Here is a 26,226-nt window from a genome sequence, read left to right as displayed (position 1 = left end):
CCTCAGTTAAGAGTTTCACAACTACAAGGCTTGGAATCAGCTAGGGACCTTGCACTCGCAGGGCCCTGATCAACTGGTCTTTCCGTGTCCACCTCTGAGTGTCAGGATTATTTATGTGCATCACCATACATGCCCTGGTTCCCATAGAGCATGGATCCCAGGCTCTGGAGAATGTTAGGCAGGCACTCAGTCAGCTTCTTAGGCCCCTCTCCAGCCTGACAATCACTGTAGGCTTAACACTCTCTCCCTGTCTTTTATTATGTTCATATTAAAACAAAACAGAACAGCAAACAACAACAACAACAATAAAACTCAACCCCTTCCCCACAAGGGATTGGCTGGTGATGTACACCTGTAACCCCAGCATCAGAAGACCGAGTCAGGAGGATCTCTGTGAGCTTGAAACCAGGCAAGAAGACATGGAGAGACCCTGCCTCAAAAAACCAAACTAACTGAGCCGGAGAGGTAGCTCAGGTCAGAGCACTGGCTGCTTCTGTGTGTCTGGAGTCCAAATCGCATCCCCCAAATGGCAGCTCACAACCATCCACATAGTCGCAGTTCCTGGAGAGTGGACACCCTTGTCTGGCCTCTGTTGGCACTTAAATGCACACACACATACACACACATAAATAAAATAAAAAATTTTAAAAAAAACCTAAAATGCACAACCCACACAGAGAGATTAACAATTTTTAAAGACTATAGCTAAAAATGAGACATGAGAAAAGTACATTCTGCAATGACCCTATGCTACAAAAATAAAAAAAGGAGAGAGATTTCTGAGCGTTAACTGTTAGGGTGGATAACGACTGTGCAAATAAGCAGGCAGTGACTCTGAGAAGTCTGGGCTGCAAATACATCAAACTTAAGTGATGGGCCCTTTTAAAGCTGATAACAGTGTTAAGTCTAAGGGAGATTATATAATTCAAGAATCTCAGGTTCAGTTAAAATGAATTAATGAGCTCACTTTATAAGACAGCCAGTTCTACAGCAAATACTGAAGACTGACAGCGACTAACGACATAGCGACCTGGGCAACAGTCCAGCCCACCCTCAGGAGGAAGAGCTAAGCCACCTCCCAACCTCCCAAGCACACATGCCACTGGGCAGCTGAGACTCCAGGCTCAGGTTTCTTGCAGTGCCCTAACAGGAATCTGCAGCAACGCCCATTGTATTGTGGGATTACAGGACAGAAGAGGGCAGAGCAATGCACACAGCAGGCTTGCAATGTAGAGTTGGTGGGATATAAAATCTTTATCAACTTCTCCCATAGGCACTAACTATTCCCAATAAATTCTCACTAAAACCGTGTAAACCATCAAAGGCTTATCTCACTGTCTCATTTTTTTTTTTTTTTACTGCTTATTTCTTTTTTTCTTTCTTTCTTTGTTTCTTCTCCTTTTTGCTCCCCCCTCCCCTTTTTGATGGAACTGTCCCACAGGGCAGGCAGTTTGTTAGACAGCAGCTGGGAAATCATTGGTTAGACTTGGCCCCACGCACGCTCCACTTCATCTTTCTTCTTGATGGCATAGGAGTTGGGGGAGGCCATGTTTCTTAAGTAAAATATGAGCTTCTGGAAAGCTGGTCCCTGCCCCCCAAATCTAGAGAAGTCACTTTCCTAGCAGTCTGATGATCCAAGAAAGAGAAATAAAACCAACTAAAACGATAAAAAAACAAAACAAAACAAAACAAAACAAACAAACAAAAACCCCAAGCTCTTAGGAAGTTACTAGGGGTTTTCACCAGGTGTCATGATCTTGTAGTATCTGGGTGGGCCTGACCCCAGGAACAGAACTCAGAGCGGCTTCTGCAGATGTCCCCTGTGGTGTGGCTAATGTGAAGTCAATGTCCCTTGCTTTGCTGTCAGCTGCTGTTTATGCAGAGAAAACAGCAAAACCTTGGCCAACAAATGTCTAAGACACTCCTCATCCCCCTGTTATTAAAAAGGCATCATCTAAAATGAAGGCCAGTCTTTGCTTTTATGCAGTAATTAACAGACTCTCTATTTATAAAAACATGCTTATCTCCTGGGGTGGGGGTGGGGGGAGCAGGAAAGAACAGATTTGCAAACTCTAGCTACCCATGAAAGCACAACACGATTCTTTTATAAGGCAGGGGTGGAGGTGGGGGGCATGTTCACGGTTCCTCCACGTAAGACTGGAACTCTACATAAATAAAATATAAACCCCTTCCTTTGAATTCCTAGCTAGAAATGTCATTGCCAAGACCATAAAAGATTCCCAAGCAAAGGCTCTACTAACTTTATAATGAGGGACCTCCGTTAGTGACTACCAGTGACTGTTAAACTTGACAAGTGCCCTCTATGCGTGAACTAACCTTCCTAGGCTTGTATTTCTCTGATCTTATTCATTGATTTCCATCTGCTTACACACCGGAGGACATCAACCCCTCGGCTTGTGAGGACTATGGTCACGAGATTTCCTTACTGACCATTCTCCGTTCCAACAAAGCAAGAGTTTTATTTAAACTTACACGAAACAGTTTGTGCTTTGCCAACATTGTTGCAGCTCTGCACAGGTCTTCCCCCTCCCTGAAGCATCGTACACTATACCCTTGCAGGGAAGATTACGTCAGGAAAAGTAGACTTGAAATCTGTTGTGTAAGAGACCTGGGGTTTTCAAAGGATCTAGTTACATAGTCCCTGGGACTTCCAAAGCCAGGATCAAGTTCAACCCTACTTGCTACCAGCAGTTTTAGTCAAGACTTCCTTGGCTATTTTATACACTTGAGCTTCCTATAAGTAAAGAGGGCACAACCCAAAATGCTGGTCCTGTCCTCAGTTCATCTGCAGTCTTTAAAGCCTTCCAATAGGGCGTTAGGACTAGGAAAGGTCGGGGAAGGCTACAGAGTGCTTTCAGACTGAGAAAGAGTCCCAGGCAATGACAGCAGGATGCAATTCTGAATTAGATTTCTCTGCTCTGCCTTGGGACACCCAACTGGGGCAACCGGAATAACTTTAATGAGGTCTGAATGTGAGGGAAGTGGTCTTTCAGCGGACCTTGTTCTTAGAAAACAGCAAAGTATTCCAGAAACAGCAGTGGAAGTGGATCGTTTTCTGTCCTTGTGACTTTCAGTTGAGCTGCGACTGTTTGGGAGTAAAAATTACTAATGACCACTCAGGAGATGACACTGAGGACAAACAGGTAAATCCTGCAAGTGACTTAGGTGGCATGCAGCAGGTTACTTCAATCTTGGAAATGCTGTGTGTGTTTTCAATCCAAAAGCTTTTCTCTGTGAATCTACTCAAAGAAAAGAATTCAAAACAAATGGTTTAAGATATACAGTTGTTGGGCTGGAGAGATGGCTTAGTGGTTAAGAGCATTGACTGCTCTTCCAAAGGTACTGAGTTCAAATCCCAGCAACCACATGATGGCTCACAACCATCCATAATGAGATCTGACTCTCTCTTCTCAAGTTTCTGAAAACAGCTACAGTGTACTTACATATAATGAATAAATAAATCTAATACATACATACATATATATATATATGTGTGTATATATATATATATATATATACACACACACACACACACACACACACACACAGAGTTGTCATTACTGTTACTTACGAGAGTAAAAGATTTTAACCAGTGATGATTAGCACTAATGGCTAATTTGTGTTAATTAAATGTTTAGAAAGAAAATTCTCTGCTACTGAAAATAGGTTTGTTGTATCGTTTGCTTGCTTTCAGGCAGGGGCCAGTGCCTCCTAGGCTGACTTCTAACTTCATCTGTATAGAGCCTGGCCCTGAATCTCCAGTGTGCTGAGACTACCAACATATGCAACCACATTTGACTTGAAAGTTTTGAATATCAAAAAAAGGGGGGGGTCACACTACAAAGGTTATTTTATTTCAGAAATATGAAAACTCCAAACACAAACTAGGTAGTGCTGGCCCACACCTTTAATCCCAGCACTTGGGAGGCAGAGGCAAGTGGATCTCTGAGTTCCAGGCCAGACTAGCCTACAGAGTGAGTCCCAGGACACAAGACAGCCAGGGCTACACAGAGAAACCCTGTGTCCAAAAAAAAAAAAAAAAAAAATCCAAACACACACTGAGCTATTCCAGTGCAAGGGTTTTATCATTTCAAGGTGGTTTTCCAATACTGTATTGTTTTTAACAGAAAAAAATAAAAGATAAACAACCTTAGAGTAATCAAAATCGGAATATTCTGCATATGTGAAAAATAATACAGATGTCCCTTGTGGACTGTTGCAGAAGTCTGTCTATGGTATCAGTTGAAAAAGTGTGATACAAACAGCCCTGGTTGACTACAGGCACAATGGTGTCAAGTGGTCTTTCATTAATGTGACAAATACCTGACAACTCCAGAGGCAGCACTTAAACTCATAGCACTGTGAAAGTGTGGGCCCCTGGTAAGCCGGCTCCATTGCTGTAGGCCTGTGGTGAAGCAGAGCATCATGGGAAGAGAACGTAGCTGCTTACTTTAAAGTAGTTGAAGACACGGACTAGAAACTATATCTCACTAATGCCATTAAATCATGTATCCACCAACAGGACAATTAGAGACACAGACATCAGAGTCACAACTCATCGCTGCTGTGGGAACAAGCCTCTAAGCATGCACGCCTGTTTTTGAAGAACATTTCATATCCAAAAAGAGGCTGATGTATGTATGTGTGTGTGTGTGTGTGTGTGTGTGTGTGTGTATGTAGGTATAGATGGATGGATGAATAGACAGACAGAGACAGCTTTCATTTGTAGGTTAGTTCTGAAGCTACATGTAGAAAAGAAATACTGATTGCTTCAATTTTGGACCACGTGATCACACACCTTCAAAAATTAAAAGAGTAAGATCTAAGAGTTCATAGAAAACAGCAGACCATAAAGGAATTTATCAACCACATCTTACAGCTTTTTCATGTTCTATGATTTTCTAAATTTAATCAGAAAATGTTTACTTAAAAGGCAAGCATGACCACGTTTAAAAGCTCTCTGAAGCCATTATCTACAAATAAGAAAGCGTTTGAATCTTCATTTTCTATTACCATCATATGAATTACATAAAAAAAAAATTAAAGTAGAAGTAAAATACTCTATCCACTCACAAAGCCACGCACACTGCCAAGCCAAACCCAGACTGCAGTGTCAGTCTTTGTTTCAAAAGACCTATTTCCCTGAGTGGCTCAGATCTGTAGGTGATGCTAAGATGCGGCCTCACTCTGCGTATTAAAATAAAACAACCGAAGATGCTAAGACTCTGTTCCCTTCTCGCTCCTTCCTCCCCCACATCACTCCTGGAGCTGTTGGAGTGTGACTATCCTTTAGGAGTAACAGGGACAGCACATTAAGACTGTAGCTCAGAGAGATGTCAACTATGGGGACAGAGCATTTCCAGTTCCCACTGGCACCTCCGATGAGGTGATTAGGAAGGCCCCTGGAGAGGACTTAGCTTCACTCTCATGCTAAGCGATCAGCCTGGCAAAATATGTTTGAAGCCAAGGTCACCAGCAAGCGACCAACCTTTAATCCCAATTACTAACAAAACAAACAGACAGACAGAAATTGAAGAAACAAAGAGCCTGCCTGGGAAGAGCTCAGAATAGCTAAATGAAGACAGATGTGTCAGGGCAGTGAGCTCTTTGAGGGCCAGCTCAGCCTGAAGTCCACGTTAGTGTGTACACACTGGAAATAACCAGACTGCAGCAGACAGAGCCTTTTCCTACAGAAAGAAATCAACGTCCGTCTAGAGACACCGTCTGAGGTTACATTAGTATGCCTTCCGCTTTAATTGGCCACAGTAGAAGTGCAAGGACAAAACCAGGTCTAGACTTTCAATTAAAATGGTGCATTTCCTCCATCACACACACCAGTGAGTTAAACCTCCCCACACTTTGGGAAGTCATCACTGAAAGCGGATCAGGTTTAATTTCGATTTGATTCAACACAAAGTACAGAGGTACCTTAGATTATGACCAGCCACAAACAGTTGAGAGCACCCGGGTTCTTAGTACTATAACAGGGCTCTATTTTCCACAGAGCCACGATGGTCAGCACTCACAGTAACAGCGACTTGGAGGACTGGGAGTGGGTGGGTGGGAGATGAACCCCATCACTCTATGAATCTCTGTGTCAGTAACTTGAGCCTTTGGAAAGAGAGATGTTTGCACTTGTGTTTCCTAGCCACCCCAAAATAGTCTCCCTCCCTCCTTCCCTCCCTCCATCAAATGTCTTTGTAATGGTGCAGCAGAGCAAATAGGCATGTGTGGTGGTCTGTATAGGAATGGCTCCCATAGACTCATTTGTGAGTGCTTGGCCCACAGGTTTTGTGGCACTATTAGGAGGTGTGGACTTATGGAAGTCGGTGTGGCCTTGCTGGAGGAAGTGTGTTTCTGTGGGGAGACTGTGTTGAGTCTCCTATGCTCAAGCTACAGTCAGTATGGCACAGACTCCTTCTGTGGCCTTAGGATCAAGATGTAGAACTCTGAGCTCCATCTTCAGCACCATGTCTGCCTGCACACCACCATGGTTTCTGCCAAGATGATAATGGACTGAACCTCTGAAGCTGTAAACCAGCCCCAATTAAATGTCTGCCTTTATAAGAGTTGCTGGGGCCATGGTGTCCCTTCAGAGCAATAAAGCTCTAAGATAGTATGTATTTAATCTTTTTGTCAGTTAAGACTGTGCACAGTCCTCTGAAATGCCTTATAAAGTCATGTAATAAAAAAATTAATGTAGAAAATCAAGTCTAGGGGCTGGAGATGTGGCTCAATTGGTAGAATGTCTGCCTACCAAGCCCAAAGGCCTAGGTTCATTTACCAGCGCAGCAAGAGCCGGGCACGGTGCTGTGCCCCGGCAGATCTCGTGCTCAGCTGTCAGAAGAAGGAGGAGCGGAGGTACAAGGTCATCCTTGCTACACGGGAATGGAGGGGAGGGGGAAGGAGGGGAGGGAAGCGAAGGGAAAGGGAGACTGGCACTCTGAAAGGACATGGTGATCTTGGGATACAGTCTGTGATGACAGCACTGAAGGGCAGAGACAGGACGATCACAACTTTGAGGCCAACCTGGAGGTATATGGCAACATGGGGGTTTAAGGCCAGCCTAGGCTACACAGCAAGACCCTGTTCTCAAAACTGAAAAACCTGGGTGTGGTGGTCCACGTTTATAATCTCAGTTCTAGGGAGGCAGAGACAAGCGGGTCCCTGAGGCTGACACCAACCAGCGAAATCTACTTGACAAATACCAGGACACTGAAAAGACCCGTCTCAGACGGAAGTGGACACTATCTGAGGAATGGCATCTGAGGTGAGTTATATGTCTTCTGGCCTGGGCAGGAACACACAAGTGTGGTGAGAAAAATAGAGGGGCTGGGGAGAGAGGACGGAGAGGGAGGACGGGGGAGGGTAGGCAAAGCAGGGGAGCAGAAGGGTAGGCAGGCTAACTTACAAACATCACAAAAATATCAAGACTGGGACAAATTATGCCACTAATATTTCAAAACACACTTAACATAACTGGTTCCAGAGATAGGAGACACATCAGGACAATGGATTCTCTCCTCAGAAGCACGCAAAACATATTCTATGGAATGATTTGCTTCATGAGTCAAAGTGAGCAATTAAAACTGAATTAGGATTTACTTCCAGAAGTCCTTTTCAGAAAGTATTTATACTTTATGACATTTTCATTTTACGTGGTTTTGTGTTTTGCCTGCATGTATGTCAGTGTGAGGCTGTCAGATCCCCTAGAACTGGGGGGTACAGACAGTTGTGAGCTGCCACGTGGTTGCTGAGAATTGAGCCTAGGTCCTCTGGAAGAGCAGCCAGTGCTCTTGACCACGGAGCCACCTCTCCATCATTCCAAAATATTTTAAACTACGCAGAAATGCAAGTGTTTCTGGGAACTCTCAACACGTCACTGTTCACAGCACTGCACTGTGTATAAGGCTCTCAACCGCTGGCTGGAGAAAGCAGGTCAACTCTCTGTGCAGTTGTGATCCAAAAGTCGGCCTAGGACAGAACGGGACACTCAGCTCAACCACTTAATTCTTACTTTTTAGTAACAAGAAAGTTACCATTTTTCTTGGTTATTTTTACAAGTGATGTTACCTAAACTCAGCCAGCCAGCCAGCCAGTCAGTCAGTCAGTCAGTCAGTCAGTCAGTCAATAGTCTTTCCTTAGGGATGAAGAACCAAACAATGATCAAGTCAGTAAGGATTTAGACGGCAGGCGATCAGTGGTTAAACCCTCAGGAAATGATTGAGCCTGCCTGCTGCTCCCAAAAGGAGACCAGAAAGAGGATCAGGAGCAATTTAAATAGCCTGGGCCTTCTGGTCACTTTGAACGCTCACCTGGGGCAGGTAGGATGTGCCTGGATCTGGGAGGGTCGCAGCTTCATTCTGGATGGTGTTTTGCTGGGTGATGGCATCCTCTCGCTTCCGTTCCTTCTGTCCTGCTTCATCATCTTCGTACTCATCTAAGCACTGAGAGAAAGAACAGTATTGGTCTCATTACCCGTGTAAGCAACAGAACGCTTTGACCATATAAAAACACATCTGCTAACCTTCTGGACAAAGGTGAATCTCACAGGGTGAGAACAGCATACCGAAGACTCTTACTGGAGGGTTGCTAAAGAGCTGACTCAACAGCGGTAATTATCTATCTCCACACCTGCCACAAGGAAACAAAACCAAAACAAATCCCTATCTATTCTGCTATTAGGGCACTGGCTATGAGCCCCTCAGAGCAACACATCTACCCCATACGCTGACCTCATTAGGTTCTCTGGAGATCCAAAAAGTCATCTCTGTAGGTGTTGCCCACAAAGACACGACCAAAAACCCACGATGGTAGGGAAGACACCAGGATCGACTTGCAAGATCAGAACAACTCACCGGGCAAACCATGAAGGGCACTGTGTGGTGTGGAGAGAAAACAGGGTGAGGAGGAGGGCGCGGTGAGCTTGTCAAGGGTGAGGTGGACTGTGAGAGACTTGGAAAGGTGTCTGTCTAGATGAAGAAGAGTCAGCCAACAGACCAGATGGACAAACGGAAGGAGCAGGCAGGCTGAGGTGGCAGAGCTGGTTAAGCAGCAGAATGCTCACACAGGTATGATTGAGCCGATTCTGTGCTACTGTAACAGCGGTGAGTGTGAACGGGTCCTGACGCTAACCATGGAGACCAGTGGGTTCTGCTAGGTTAGCCTGGAAGTGGGGTAAAATTTCATCCCCACAGGTCGTGAGGAGAGGACTGGAAAAGGCAGACACTCTGATCTCCAAGAAACCTGTTGAAGAACTGGGAACATCAATCCAGGATGGAAATTTGGGAAGGGGTGGGGAGGGAGCTCAGGAATAGCAATGAAGTCCAAATGAACAGGAGCAGGGGATGAAAACGGAAAGACTAGATAACAAAACCCATCATGTGAGTTCAGAAAATAAAACATAAATCCTAGGTAAAGAAAAAACCACTGTCAACAGAAGAAACCCTGAAGCAATGTCAACCCTTCGATGCACAGATGAGGCTAGGGAGCAGGAGGAAGAGATTCAGGGAGGGGGCCGGGCAGTGTTGGCCCACACCTGCAAACCCAGCATTCAGGAAGCAGAGGCAGGTGGATCTCTGTGAGCTTGAGGCCAGCCTGGTCTACAAAGCAAGTTCCAGGCCAGCCAGGCTACACAGAGAAACCATGTCTTGAAAAACAAACAAACAACAAAAAGAAGAGAAGACAAGAGAAGAGAAAGGAAACTCGGGAAGAATGAGAAGTCTCACTGTGGTCTTCGGCTCTGTTAGCATCCACTAGGCTCCTCCCCAGATCTAAAGAGCAATAGTCCCTGAGCACTGATACATCACATAGCCTCAGAGCCTTAAATCAGAGTCCTACATCACAAGTGTGCACGGACCGAGAGCCAATGTTGAGGTGGGGGCAGGTTGCCACGAGCTCTCAGAACAGTGGATATGTTCTTGTCTGTGTTTATTTCTCTCTTCTGAGACCTAGCACCTCAGCCATCTTTTCCTTCATGCCACCCCTCCCCTAATAACTGAAGCTCACCCATACCCCATCCCCACCCCTGCTAGCAAATCAAAAACAAAGGTGAAGAATCCAGTACATGCTTGATCACGTGTCACCAAGATGAGACAAACTGAGACAGCACCTAATGTAGCCCGCACTGAAACTCTTCATGTTCTCCTGTCTTTTTACCCACTGCCTGGGCACCTACTCCATCACGCATGGCATCTCTGTAGGAGAACGACCTTACATTGCAGGCTTGCTGGCTGCCAGCCGAGCTTTGAGGTCAGAATGACACTGAGGACCTGTGAGAGATACTCTGTGTACTTCGGCACGCCACCACGTGCAAGTGCCACGCACAGGAAGTAAACACAAATAAAGTTTCATTTGAATTTAAACCACCTTCTCTACCCTTGAAGTCCCATGACTATGTGACAACTACTTCAGCCATGGTCAGTGTGTCCTGTCACCAGATCTTAGCGAAACTCTAGCAAGTCCTCGAAACAACCGTCTATGAGAAGAAAGCTCTATTGCATGTTTCAACAAAAATAATAAACTTGAGTTGGGTAGCTTTTAGACGAGATGGCATTTCCCCTAATTATCAAATCATTCAGCCAAGTTATAAAAAACCTTTAACAACAGAGACAAACCTTCGCACAGCGCTCTCTCCAGCTGGCGATGGGAGCCCTGCTCGGCGCTGTGCTTCCGTGGCTGTGTCACTTGCAGCACAAATCCCGGCCACTGTGCAGCACAGACTGTGACTACAGTCACTTTGTCTCCTGTCTGTGTGTATGACTACAAGCGACACAGATAGCTCTCTCTGTCCATTTTTGGGTATCTCTGTAACTCTGATGGCTCTTAAATATGTTAACAATTTCTATAAACCTTACTTAGACAAGGCTAGCTGATAACAGCAGCGATCACTGTCACTGCGACCAGTCCTATTTTACCTTTCTCTATGCACTTTAGGGAAGTAATTGTATCAATGAATCTCAATCAGCAAGGTAGAATTCTCTCACAATTTTATTGGCTTTAGAGTCTCTTTACACACCTTCATTTTCTTAGCCAATATCTTCTCTGTTTGTTATTTACATTCTGAGCATCTAGGAGGCTCTCTTTATATAATGTAAAGACAGGAATCTCTGTGTATGGTAAGATCTGTTTCTAGTTTACCTTCCCACCGTGATTAACCCACACATTCTCTCCTGTGGTTTTTTGCTAAGGTTTCCAACGTAAAGATCTAGTCAGTCACACGCTTCCTAATTTCTGCTATCATACTCATAAATTAAATTTATTATATGGGCTTGGAATGTACTGGTTTCTAGTTTTCAATAATGACAAATTGTTTTGCCATGACCAATCCAGAGTGGGTAACACTGGTGGCAGGCTGTGTGAGCAATGGTGCCCACAAGAGCCCCACACACTTCAAGTTCACCCAGGGTATTTATCAATTCCAAATGATATCTTCAAGAAGGGTGTGGTGGCACAAGTCTTTAAACCCAGCACCTTGGAGGCAGAGGCAGGTGTGGAGCTCTGTAAGTTCAAAGCGAGCTTGGTTTACAAAGTGAGGCCTCTGAGGACCTCCGAAAGAGCAGTCAGTGCTCTTAACCACTGAGCCATCTCTCCAGTCTCCTGCCAGTCCATTCTTTATTATACATTGCTAAATCTTTCCTAGCCAATGAACTTTCCCCATTTGGATGCCTTGGTATCTTTCAATGAATGTATAAATTATTCAGAGAAAATTCTGGATAACACTTGATAGGTTATAACCTTGTAAAATGGGGACCATGTCAGTGCTTACAAAAGAGGGTTAGAGCTCTACATGTTATCTATCGGTGAATTGAAACTAAGAAACCACAGTTTGGGTCATGGGTAGACTCATAGCACATCCTGACTGAGAACAGAAACAGTAACAACACAGCTCCCACTCTTCACTAACATACATGGAAAGCTTTAACGTTGGGAACCTGCGGGAGGGAAGACACCGGTCTGGCAATACCGATGGGACATAATGTAAGCAGAGGGACCCAAGGGACATAAGAAAGGTGAAACACCTTGTTCGAAAGCTCTTGAGACTGATCCAAACTGATTAACTCAGACTATCCAGGCACATAGAGCAGAGGGCTCTAGCAGTAGTCGCTATGGTCTGCCATGACAGACCCTTCTGCGATGAACAGAAACAGAGTAAGGTTGACATCCTGGAAAACTGAGGATGAATTAAATAAAAATGTGGAAGAATTTCCAAAGAAGTCCTGAAGGTCTGAGACAGGGAGACGTCCCATAAGACTTCAATGGCACTGATTTATAGTATTTCTAATGAGCTGTTTGTTACTAATTAAAATTACATTAGTGCTAGGAGTGCAATTTTCCTTTGGAAATGGTTCATATTCATATTTTCAGCAAGCTTGCTTGTTTATTTGTATGTTTATTGTCTGCTCATTTTTGAGACAGGATCTCGCTTTGTAGCCCAGGCTAGCCTTAAATTAACAAGCCTCCTGTTTCGGCCTCCCAAGGGCTGGTTATCTCAGACATGCACTACCAGGCCCGACTGCCTTCTTATGTTTTGGAATGTGGAGGGAGGTCAGTGCATATCTTTTCACTGTTCAGACAAGTTACTCAGAAGCAAGTCTCGACAGGCAGGACATTAAATATGCAATTATATCTGAACATGCTTTTGTTAACGGTGTCTTCCAGCAACACCTGACTTCTACCCCACTGGCATTTCTAAGTTACTAAATGCAGTCGTGATTCTAGGACACTGCTGATTTTAGGTGAAGCCTCTTTCTTCAGTGTGACAGACTTCATACGCTGCACATTAGTACCCATGGCAAGCATTCCAACCTAACAGACTTGTCTCAGTGCTTCCTGGGTTGGGGGTAAGTGAGCCTGGGTATTTTCCAACCCCCAAATTCCTCAATGTGAGTCACACAAGCAGAGAAGGAAGCAAAGTAGGTGCCGCCATAAGGAAGGAGACAGCTAAGGAAGAAACAGGAGGCGAGCATGCCATCTGCAGGAGTCACTCCTCACGTCTATCTCGGACAGCTTTTAACAACCACAGTGGAAAGTCGACATCAGACTTCTACAAGGATGGATGCACTCTCAAAGCAGTAGACTCAGGGCCACCACAAAGAGCAAAGGACCTAAAGGTGCCATACTCACACAGTCCAGTACACACAGCCTTTTTTTGGCTATTCCGATGATGAAATCTAGACACTTAACAGCCATTGTGAATGTCCTAGTAGACTGGACACGTCACCTAGCCAACTGACACTTCGGCTTTTCTCATCTATTAAATGGAAACAGCACCAGCTACCTCCCCGACACCCTTACAATGATGCACCCAGGGAACACTCAGTGTAACTGGTCCACAGCACTCCATCAGCATCACACTACCATGTGCTGTAACTCAAAGAACACAGATGTCCACAGAAGCATGCTAGCAACAATCCTGCTCCTGTATTTCAACTTCTAGACTTGTGTTCGACACATTTCAACAGGAAATCACCCCTTTACTCTTCTGCTAATCACAAGACCAACGTCCAGTTCTTCACAGAGCAGGAACGTCATATTAATTCACTGAATGAAAGCATATCCTATGGTTTCCAATGTAAAATGTAGAACCCGGCTCTAAGAGTGATGACTCAGCAGATTCGGTGCCTACTGTACAAGCACAAGAGCCTGAGTTCAGGTTCCCAGCACCCACATAAAAGCCCTGTATGCAGGCATATCTGTACCCTCGATTCTGGGCTTGGGGGGCGGGGGGTGTGACTGTGTGTGTGTGTGTGAGAGAGAGACAGACAGACAGAGAGACAGACAGAGAGATAGAGAGTCTGTGTGTGTGTGTGTGTGTGTGTGTGTGTGTGTGTGTGTGTGTGTGTGTAGAGTACAGTGTGGAGTTGGAGGTTCTTCTGAGCTTTCTGGACGTTCCAACCAAAATCAAGGAACTCTAGGTTCAGCCAAAAACCGTGAAAGCTGTCTCAAAAAATAAGAAGAGTGGCAGAAGAAGACTTCCATCCCAGCCCGGGCTTCTGACCTCCACACATGCACACAGACAGTATCTGCACATGAACCCAAAAGTGTTTAATAATTTTTCCATTTCTTAATTTTTAACAGTTTGACCCTCTCTCACAAGGTCTCATTATGTCCCCAGGACTAGCCTTGAGATCCCTCCCAATGGGCAAAGAGTAGAGAGCATGCCACAGACCCAGCTCAGGTGTTTACACACTGACAAGTCCTCCCTTAGTGATTTGTAACCCCACTCAATCAAAAAGAATTTAATGTTCCCAAAGGTAGAGAACTGACCCAAGGTTGATTTAGGGTCCTTGAGTCTCTACTCAGCAATACCTAAAGAAACAAGAACCTAATAAATAAAAATTGAAATAAATGAATAGTCCCTCATTTAGTATTTCTCAAGATATTAGCATTAAAAATTAATGACTTTAATATAAAATGTTTGCCTAATTAAGTCTTTCCTTGGGCCCCAAAACACAAAGTCAAAACCTTCCGGACAAAGCAATTTCCTTCTGAACCTACTTCAGTATTTACCCTAGGCAATTTCACCAAAGACTCTCTGGACACACAGACCTGCAGCCTCTCACACACAGCACGTGCATGCAGAAAGGGCACTCCCCGTGGTCACACTTCTCAAAGTGGAAGTAGTTAGTGTGGTCCCTGCAGCACCACATTCCACCACACTGGTTGAATATAGTGGACGCCTTAGAAGAGCTAAGTCAAACTGTAGCTTACAATTGACTTGGGAAGTCCTGGAACTTTAAGTTAAGTCTAGTCTTGCCACTTTGGGTAAAAATGTTTGGGGGAAAAATCTGGTCACATTACATCCACAGTCAACAGCAGAGAAGAGTGAGTTAATGCATGCATACTGGTGCTCAGCTCAGCTTTCTCCACTCTGAAACCGTCCGGGATCTACAGCGTAGGGAATGGTGCTGCCCTCAGTGTGCGGGTCTCCCCACTATGAAAACAACTCGCCACAGATGCATCATCAGCCCACCATCATTCCAACTCCTTGATTCTAGATTGTGCGAAGTAGTTTACAGTTTGAAACTACTTACAGGGACTGTGAGCACGCTTTGGGAGCGAGCTAAGAACTGCCCATGGGATGAAGACAGAGAAGGTTAACCATCAGCCTGAGGACCGCATGCTGAGGTTTCTGCAAGCCCGTATGTTTTGCTGAGGATTCAAAAACATTGGAAAACCCACTGGCAGGATGATTCGTATATATACTTGGGCAGAAGGAATGACAGCTCAGAATCCAAGGGAGCTTAGCAATCAGCCTGCAATCACAGGCGTGCTTCTGGAAACAAATCCAAACAGCTTCTGACTCCTCTGGGCAGAATTTTTGAGAGAACACCATCATTTGGTAAGTATTACTCGGGAAATGGTTACAGGAAGGGGACTCTGTGGGCAAGCACAGTGTCTGTCCTTTGGTTTGGTGTCTATGCTGTCTCTCCTCAGCTTTTCTCCCTTCACTCTGGAGAAGCCTTATTCTTGTTTAAACTCTCTTCTCGCTGTCCCCCCACATATTCATCTGAAAATAAGTGGGACCCCATCAAAGCAATCACTCATCCTAATATGTGCTCCTACTTAGTTTGAAACAAACCACAACTGGCTTAGAAAGCAAACTCACATTTACCAGAGAGGCTACAGCCCAATGGGTATGTCAGTGATGTGAAATAAACGAAGGAACAATATCACAATTAAAATAACCTACTGATACTTTACAGTTGTCCTGTCCCCATGAGGAAAGGTCCCCTTGCTCACTTACATGTGCAGTCCCTGTGATAGTTTCAAATTGTAAACTACGTCACATAATCTAGAATCAAGGAGTTGAAGATTAGGTTGGGTTTGGGGAGTTATTTTCATCAGTGGGGAGACCCGCACACTGTGGGCGGCACCATTCCCTACGCTGGAGATCCGGGACTGTTTCAGAGAGAGCTGAGCTGAGCACCAGCACGCATGCATTAATTCACTGTTCTCTGCTCTCGACGGTGGATGTATTGTGACCAGTTCTCTCAAGCTCCAGCCACTGTGACTTCCCAGCCAAGGCCAAATTGTGGGCCAAATAAACCCTTGCTTCCCAAAGTTGCTTTTTTCAGTCTTTTATCATAACGGGAAAAGAAAACGGGTTCTAAATCCTCTCTTCTCTCTCATCCCCCCTCCAGCAGATGCAAAGGCTGGACTGCATTTGCTGAATCTTCTCCCAGGCCTTGAACCATGCTGAGACCAAGAACATAAGCACAGAGCATCTGCCTCTCTAGCTAGCACTTCTTTGGATACTCCTCTGACTCTAGAGGAGAGAGAAGCCTAGGAGACTGACCCCTTGGGAGAACTCCTAGAAGTGGGGATTTTGATGAGTGCTGTGCCTGCAGGGCCATCCGAGAACCTGAGGTCAGAAAGAACTAAACTGGGTGTCCTACTACGCTATCAGGAACCAAATCCTAAGGGAAGTGAAAAAGGAACTGAAATATCCAGTCTAACATTCTCTAAGTACAATACGGCATGTCTATTATTTAACCCTGAGTCATCAGTTTAGCCTTGCCAGGTAGCATTAAACTTTCTCTGCAGCCTTCTTTTTTTTTTTTTTTTTTTGAGACAGGGTTTCTCTGTGTAGCCCTGGCTGTCCTGGAACTCACTTTGTAGACCAGGCTGGCCTCGAACTCAGAAATCCGCCTGCCCCTGTTTCCTGAGTGCTAGGATTAAAGGCATGCACCACCACGCCGGCTTGCAGCCTTCATTCTTAAGCAAGGCAAATTAAGCAATACATCTTTTTATTGTTTGAGAATCTCATCCAGGAATATAATGGGTTTTTGACCAAACCCACCTCGAATCCCTCCTCTTTCAACTCCTCCTATATTCCCACCAAGACTTTTCTGGTCCAGTGTCATGTATTCTCTGTGCTGTCCATATGCACATGGATTTGGGTCATATGCGGGAACAGGGAAGTCTCTCAGGGTCCCCATCTGAAGAACACACACTGTCCTTCCCTCAGCAGTCAACTATCAATACCTTGAGGCACTTTGTGAGTCCTGTCCCCTATCTATCCACATTTAAATCATGACTGACTTGAACTGGTAGGCCTGGAGGACGCAGCCACAGCAGCTGTTAGGTCATGCGTGGAAATGTCCTGTCCTGTCTGGAAGGCTGATTTGCAGATGTCCTCTGCTGTCCTCCGGTTCATAATCTTTCCTCCATGACCCTAGACCTTGTGTGTCCTATTTAGAGCTGAACCCTCCACATTCTCTTCTCTGGTCTGAGTCTCTGTCTGAGCAACCATTTGATGAGGGTTGAGAGCTACGCGATCGGCAAGCACACAGTCATGGATTTGGAAGCCTTAACTAATATTCAAAGAAAAAGATTTTTAGAGACACGATATTCAAATTAGCTCAAATACGGGGAAAAGCATTAACAACGAAGAGTCTGTCTGTCCCCTGCACGCAGCACACTGCTCGAGAGCGCTTTCAGGGCGTTGACTCTCAATCACAGCCGCCCTGTGTGGAGGCATTGATTACCCTTCTGTTCAGGCTTGGAAGGAGCTACACAGCAGGCCGAGTCACATCACTAATAAGCAACGGGACTGGGACTTAAATGCAGAGCCACCTTGCCGGAACTAGTACTTAACTCCTAGACTGTATTTACTGCTTTAGGAGACCAGGTTTCTTCCCGGCTTCAGCAGAGTCCCAAGCCCAGCAGGCGTTTTATATAATATGCCGTTATGTAAACTGTGAAGAAAAGCATGGTAGCTACGGTGTAAGATAACCATCACTTAAACCCTCAACTCACAGTTACATAAGGAAGGAAAAAAAAATACCAAGAAAATGCATGGCTCTTGAAATCTGCTGTCATTCTCCAAACTTATATACAATATGGAAAAAAATTCAGAACTAAAACAGCCTACCAAGCAAGGCTCCCACACCTGTAACCAGAACACTGCAGAAGAAGAAGCAGGAGGCCATGAGTTGGAGGCCAGCGTGGGCTACAAAGCAGCAGGTTGGACAGCAGCTTAGGCTACAGTAGGACCCATCATAAACAACTTAATACTGAGGTTTGGTGGTTGTCGACATTTTTAATAGGAGACATTGCTTTACCAACCATGAGCATAACAGAACATACGCAATTGTTTGCCAGTACCGCCAAAACAAAATACCACAGGTATGAAGTCAACCACAGACATTTCTTTCCTTGCAGCTCTGGAGGCTACAAGTCCAAAATGAAAGTGCTAGGTGTACCTTCTCCCGGGGCCTCTCTCCTTGCCTTGTGGAGGCCTCCCTGAAGCTGGCAGGGTCTTGTCACTAAGTATGTACATCTTTGGGATTCATAATCTCTTTCTTTCCACCCTCTGCCCCCTATCTGTACTTAAGGCATACAAATCTGGGGTCTCACAATTGAGTCTACAATGACTACAGTAACAGGGCTGTTACTAGAGCCCTGCCCTAGCACGTGAATATTTTATCTTTCATTAGCCACTGCAGAGCTGAGAGTGATGTAAAGTTATTTCCACACTGGGGGTGGGGTTGAAGAGAAAGAAAAAGCAAAGAGAAGTCCCTCCTGTGAGACTAATGTTAGTAACTGCATGGGGTGCTTAACATTTTTGTAGGGCCCAAGAAAATGGCCTTAATGTTAGTTCTTGCTAAATAAATTACACCAGAATCAATCTACAATCGACGTGATGACGTGGTCTTCTCTACTATAATTAAGAACGTCACCATTGTTTATGTTTGGCCCACTAACGCCTTAGTAACTGGTCTGCATACAGCGCTTGCTCAAGAAAATCCAGGAGGAGGAGAAAGACAAAGGCAAGCAAGAGGGAGTAAGGGGGGTGGGGAGTGTGGAGGAGGGGAAGGTCCTTTCACACTACAGTACTTCATCCTTAGAGATTCTGGTTTGGTACTCTGCGGATTGACACAAAACAATATTCAAAAAAGGTATGAAAATACCCAGAAATGTAAGGTGCAACAAAAGCCTTGATTGTTTCTTGGCTCCATGCCACAGCTCATTAGAGAGCAAGAAAATCTCCTGATCAAATACACACACACACACACACACACACACACACACACACACACACATGAACACACATGCACACACACATGAACAGACACATATGCACACACACACACACACACACATACAAATGATCCACCAACGAAAGGAGAGCCATTTAAAAGCCTTTCCACCTTTCAAGGAACCTATAATTGCCAGGAGTCCACTAGAATTTTTTTGGTAGGGTTTTGACACTGAGGATGGAACCCAGGTTGATGAGTCACACATCCAGCCCTAGAATATGGTTTGAAGGCAGCTAATTCTGCTGTTTGAGCAAGCCAGTTATATAAAATTGCATCTCCCCAACAAGAGGTGTTCCTAAAACACAGAATTTACACATCATATCTATTTCCAAACCCTAGATATCCAGGAACCATCCTGCTTATGCTCAGAACAAGGTTCATCTTCATGTGTGCGTCAAATCTACAAAGGCAAAAGACAGAGGAAAGGAAAGAGGCAGAGGAAGTAAGAGACAGGGATAGGTGCTTTCCTGTGGTCCTCAACCATCAGGGGAAAGCATCATTTGACATAGTTAAAGGAAAGCAGGGCCTACACTGCGGGTACCCAACCATCTACAGCGGGCACCTAATCATCGGAGGCAGCAGATCAGTTGGTCATCCTTCCTTCTCCCGTACTCAATTCAGCCTGAAGCAAACGGGAGGCAACAGCACTGCTCACCAGCTCACACGTGTCAAGCCAGACATTAAAACAACAGTCATTTAGAGAGGAAACATTCCGTTGACGCAAACAGGCTCATTATGTGGATACTCCTTTTTGGAACTGAAATTTAAGATTTGTCTAAATTGCCAGATTCCCATTATCGTTGGGTTTTAGTTTGTCTTCAAAAGACCCAGAGTTCCTGATGTGTCAGAATAACAAAATAAGACTTTTACAATAAGAGAGAGAGAGAGAGAGAGAGAGAATAACAGAATAGCTTCAGAAAGTAAAGTTAATTCTGTCTTAATTTTAACATTTCTTGGGAAATACTCTTGCAAAGCATTCTTTGCGAAAGCCTTTTAAAGAATGATAATCATATGCCTTTTGCATTACACAGTTCAGATCAAATTATATGCCTAACAATTACAACCACGAAGTATTCATTTACATACCTTCCCTTAGTGTTCAGAAGTGTTCCCTGCCATTTAAGGTCCCTCAATGGGAGACTTAAATGGGACACTGGGTAACACACTGCCTATCTTCATCCCTCGCTTGCTTTTCTGTTGCCTTTATCAAATAACCAGTAGTTAAATAATTCCTTTCTTCAGTAACATTAAAAAAAAAAATCCCATTACTTAAGGTTAAAGACAGCAGAGGAAGGGTGGGAAGGGAGAGGCTGATGGAGGGAGAGGGGAGGGAGAGAGGAAAGAAGGAAGGAGGAGGGCAGAAAAATTATAAACAAAGATAAGCTTATTGGTGTTTTCATTTTCACTTTAAACATACACACACACACACACACACACACACACACACACACACATCAAATGAAAGAAAATGGTGTGTGGCCTCAAAAATAAAACTTAAAGTTCCCTAAGAATATAAACAGACAAGTCTACTTGTCCCAGGGTTCCCAGTTCTGAAATAAAAGATGGAAGCTCTCAATCTGAGCACAAAGGCACACTAGTTCCGAGACTTCGCAAATATTTTGTGGGAAACAAATTCAAACCCCAACTCACTAACTTATGGCAGTTCTGTTTAAAAAAATCAGATACTCGGGCTGGAGAGAGGCGGTTAAGCGTATTGGCTGCTCTTCCACAGGTCCCCAGCAACCACATGGAGGCTCACAACCATCTGCAATGGGATCTGATGCCCTCTCCTGGGGTGTCTGAAGACAGCTACAGTGTACTCACATACATAAAGTAAATAAATAAATTCTTTTCTTAAAAAAAAAATCAGATATTTACTCTAAGCACCAAGTTTTTTAAAACAAAAGAAGAAAAAAGAAAAAAGGCCCCCAAATCACCATGAAATAGAAAATGAAGGGAGGGGCCCCAGTCTGATTCTAAGGATAAAGGTTCTACTTGGGCCCTTTGAACCGAAGCAGTAAATACACAGAACGACAGTGACACGAAGCAAAGGACCTTCGGGCTGGGTCTGGTGGCTCACACCTGTCCTAAGTATTTTATTTGAGAGGCTGAGGCAGGAGGATCCCAAGTTCAAGGCTTACTCCACATCAACCTGGGCAACTTAGAAACCTTGCCTCAAAATTAAAAAAAAAAAAAAAATTGGAGTTTGTAAATTTTCATTTATTTAACTTTCACCTTATCATACAGGACCTTTTTTTCTGTCTCCCTGTGATGACACTGGTTCCCACAGCGGTGGGACAGCGATCACGGAGACACTGTAGCACTCTCCTCACCTGTTCCTGCCCAGACTCACAAACACACAGAATGTGTATACAGGAGATGGGGCTGGAGACTGTTCCGTGCTTATGAGCACTGCTGCTTTTCCAGGGGACCCGGGTCCGGTTCCTAGGACCCATACGGTAACTGTCTGTAACCACCAGTTCCAGGAGACTTGGTACTGTCTTCTGGCCTCTGGGGGCCCTGCACACATGTGGTGCAGAGACATAATTGCAGGCAAAAACACACATCCATGTAAGATAAAAACAAATCTAAAAGAGATAAAGCAGATACTGATAATCAACAGCTGTGAGTTTGTGTGTTTACAGCAATGTGATTTTTACCATTAAGCTCCTCTATTTAGATCTTAAGTTCACTGTAAATAAACAGCCTGTCTTGTGATGTCAGCAGGGCCTCATCCAGTTTACAGTCATGTTGGCTGACTGTTGTGTATCGCAGGTTTGTGTGAATATATTTTACAGTACTGGGGATTTTAGCAACATTATATACATACATACATACACACACACTCATACATACATATATGTGTGTGTAGATAGATAGATAGATAGATAGATAGATAGATAGATAGATAGATAGATACTTCTAATATAGATATAGATATCTCCATGTTGAACTGGATCCATGCTATCCCCCATAAACCTTACAGAGCTCCTTCAGCCTCCTAAGCCTGGCTCTTCAACACCAGGAGCATCATTTTACATAACCACAGGCTTGATGGCATTCAAATGGGGTTGCCATTATGAAAGCCGTTTATAAACCACCACAGCCTGAAGTCCACATCCTCCCCTCAAGTCACTGTCTAAGAGGCACTGTTAGCCAACAGGGACAAAAACAGCCAAGGGGCTATCTGCATGGAACCTCAAGTTACACTGAGGAAAATAAACAGGTTTAGTAATAAGATAACCAGAGTGAAGACGTCTTAGAACGTATGATGTCACTACACAAACCGTAGGCAGGATGAGACGGCAGCTTAATGTAAAAGCACTTAAGGAGCAGATGAACATCTAACTTACCAGAGCGGGGAAAGCGAAGTGAACGCATGTACCAACTGAAAACAGAGGACACTGTGTGTCCAGGACTTAGAGAAAAGGACGAGGAGCCAAAACATCCCAAGTCCCCACAGCACAGGGCAAGAAGGGTCAGCAGCTGGAGGAACAGTGAGGACCCCACCCCGCCTTCTCAGTCCAGCCAACTATACCCTCCTTGTAGGAACAGTCTGTTCTTCCCAAGGATCAAGCCAAAGGATTGCTGGACTGAGCCACCTGCAAGAACAGGGGAAAGAAGGGAGTTATGCAAGAAACCAGGGGTTAAAGTCCACGCACAACACAGCAGCTCTTCCAGCACCTTCCCCGCATGGATAGCAACCACTTGAAAAAGAGAGTTTAACCAATCAGGTGTCACTTTCTGGCACGTCCACCACAGCATACTCAGTAAGTGTCTCTAATGGTTCTCGTCCACCACAAAGCCATATTGCACCACCGGGGAAGAGAAGGGAAGAGCCTATGCTTAGAGATTAGATGGCCCACCTAAGGGCTACACTAAGGAACATGGAGATGATGCAATAGAGCTTCAGGTAACAGTCAAACAAATTTGTTATTTCAATATGTATTAGAAAAAAGTCTCCTGAGCCTGTGATTTCAGGCATTTTTGCTTTGTCAGGAACTACATTTACAAAGTGTAAGTGAACACCAATCTGGGTGCACCCAGCCAGCAGCCGTACATGTATGTCCAGAGGCAGTGGACTTTAACTTGGCCAGACAGACCCAAAGTCCTACCAACGTGGATGACCCCTTCCCATGCCATTCTAGAAACTTTTTATGAGACTTTAAAAACTTGTATCTATGGATGTTTCACCTGCATGTATGTCTGTTCGCTCCATGTGTGCTTGGTGCAGAAGAGGACACTGGATCCCTTGGAGTTGGAAGAACAGACGGTTGTGAGCCACGTGTGTGCTGAAAACCAAACACCAGCTCCTCTGAAAGAGCAGCCAGTGCTCCTCTGGACTGCCGAGCTATCTTTCCAGCCCTAGCTCTAGAAACCTTTGAAAAAGACGTAAGGATGTAGACCCCTTTGGAATTTTACTGACAACATAGGCTGGCCACAAACATTTTCCTAATAGGAGTAAACAGAAAAATGAGGTCTATGAGCTCTGGTAATTTAAGGTACCTCACTTGTTACTGTAGTCACGGGCAAGACAGTTCAAAGTGGAAAGTAGGTGAAAAACTCTAGTTAAATTCCCAATACATCTTTCCAACATTTCTAACCTTATGACTCCGTATAAAATCTGTAAGGTATATAAAATGACTTTAGATCCTTAGGCAAGCAAATGGTCAATACATTAGGTTTGCTGTTTGGGCATCTCAAAGAGGTACTGCTATGCCCAGGGTCAGGGGAACCAAAGCTTTCACTTTACACGCTTAGGCACATACATGCCCGTCTTTCCGTTCTATGCTTTACACTTTTATGGTTTGTGTTCTTATAAACCAAAGGATACTGGACAACTTTAAACTTAAAATTCTTGTGATGGTTTGAATATGCTTGGCCCAAGGAGTGGCACTCTTAGGAGGTGTGGCCTTGTTGGAGTAGGCGTGTCACTGTGGAATGGGCTTTAAGACCCTCGTCCAGCTGCCTGCAAGTCAGTCTTAGAGGCCTTCAGATGAAAATGTAGAACTCTCAGCTCCTCCTGCACCATGCCTGCCTGGATACTGCCATGTTCCCATCTTGGTGATAATGGACTGACCCTCTGAACCTCTGAAGCCAGCCCCAATTAAATGTTGTCCTTATAAGAGTTGCCCTGGTCACGGTGTCTGTTTGCAGCTGTAAAACCCTAACTAAGACAATTCTCTACAATTTCAGAAATCCCTCCACATTTATATTATCATAACAAGAGGGAATTTGGTAAAACCGAAAGGAAACCCAGCTATTCATGTTTTCAGTGTCCTTCTAAATTTCCCTTTGACTAAGGGCTTTAATAATGTCACTTGGGAAACAGAAGACTCAATGAGCATTGGGGGAAGAAAGGAATGTTTTTACAGGCACAGTTGGTAAATATTCCTGGCTCTAGCTGAACCTTCTTTCTCAACTGGAAGTCAATCAATTAAACTTTAAAAATGTCTTTGTTCCACAAAGCAATGGGAAGCCTTCCCACTTCAATTATTTCTCTGGTTAACACTGATGGGTTAACCTATTATGTTAAGAATGATCAATATCTACTCTTTTCTATTGTATTTTCACCCAAGTCCATACCAAGCTGCCATGTGAACTCAATGAGTAGTCAAAATGTTCAGAAAGTGTGAGCCCAATCGATTCTCGGCCTTAAGATCATGTGCAGAAAGTGTGAGCCCTTCCAATTAGGCACTCCAGAGGCCACTAATACACTGCATGCATTCATTGTGATTATGCAAACATCCAATTTACAACTTACAATGAGTGTGTTCTAAGGAAGAAAAACAATTTGTGAGCCCCAATACAAAGTATTAAATGCCGTCATACAAACACTATCCACAGTCTGAAAGAAAAGCGAACTGAAAGCGAAGAGAGAAAACTTGTTAAAGGAATAATGGAATAAAACTTGTATTCGAAGCTCTACCTCATAAGCCTAGATCTGGTGCTAGATCATATAGTCTTCCATGTTTTAGTTCAGACCCTGTGAATGGAGCTACCTTATCAGGCCGGAAAATTAAACTCTTCCCATATATAGGCCAGGCATCAAAACAGATACTGAAAACAACAACAAAGAATGGTACTGTTCTACCATCCAACTCCTTGGCACCTCCTATAGGATCACGGAAGATAACAACATGATCAGTATTTAACACGTGTGCTATAAAAGGAAGGAAATGGAAGCAACCCTGTGTTCACCCAACCCATGGATGGCATGGGTGAACCGTAACACAAAACATTGAAGACAAAAAGCTTTAATTAAGAAGGAAAATTCTGGCATATCACCATAGGAACAACTGTAGAAGACACTGCTCTAAATGAAACAAGCCAGAAATAGAGGATCAGACAGTGGACTTGTCCCACTTGTGCGAGAAGCACCCTGGGAAATCGCATCCACAGAGACACAGAGTGGAATAGTGACTGCCAGAGAGTGGGGCTGGGAGCCCCCCAAAACACAAAATTCTTGAGTTCATGGATCCCCAGTTTCCGTTTGAAAAGTGTGAAAAGGTTCTGCAGACAATATGGTAGCTGTACAACACGCATGCGTGCTCAATGCCCGAATGGTATAGTCCGAACGGCAAATTCTACATTATGTTTAATTTGCATCAACAAAAATGAAAGCATGGAAGCAGTTAAGCTTACAACCGCCGTAAAGACCCTGAAAGTCTTTCCATAGTAGACGTAGAATATTTAAATATTTAATTTACCGATTCAGAGAGTCTCATTGGCTAAATGTACCTTGCACTACAGACTACAAAGTGAGGGTGAGAACTTGAGCTCGTTAATTAACAGCTTCCAACTGCGATCCGTGAAAAGGCTTCGGATCGCAGCCTCCGAGCGTGCACGTCCTTTCAAAAGATCCTTGGAAAGAGCTCAGTCATCCGACGGATGAAAACACACAGTGCATCATGAAGCTACTCAATTTTCCAACCTCTAGTATTAACCTATGCCTGAAACGTCTTGGAAAAGAACGCGTGTTTGGCCACAGATCTTCCTATCAATCAGCAGCTGAAGACCTTTGGCAGGGGCACTGTGCATTCCTGGGAGGATTTAAGTTAGCGAGTGAGGGACAGAAAGAAGCCTGGCTTACACACACAGGGTTTGGATCTAGGACTTGACAAAGAAGTTCCTTCCAAACAACGCACACTACTCCATC

The 26,226-nt window shown here is 44.3% G+C and overlaps 1 protein-coding gene across 1 annotated transcript in view; it reads right to left on the bottom strand.

Moving 5' to 3' along the window:
* Pawr (PRKC, apoptosis, WT1, regulator) overlaps positions 1-26,226 on the bottom strand; it is an 82,203-nt gene that overhangs the window by 23,194 nt on the left and 32,783 nt on the right. The window contains exon 3 of the mRNA NM_054056.2: positions 8,337-8,468. Within this exon, the coding sequence (NP_473397.1) occupies positions 8,337-8,468 (132 nt within the window). The remainder of the gene's footprint in view (positions 1-8,336; positions 8,469-26,226) is intronic.

This window comes from Mus musculus, chromosome 10 (assembly GCF_000001635.26).
Source record: "Mus musculus strain C57BL/6J chromosome 10, GRCm38.p6 C57BL/6J".
Classification (NCBI taxonomy): Eukaryota; Metazoa; Chordata; class Mammalia; order Rodentia; family Muridae; genus Mus; species Mus musculus.
Note: the sequence above shows the minus strand (reverse complement) of the source record. Positions and strands in the feature narration are given on the sequence as shown.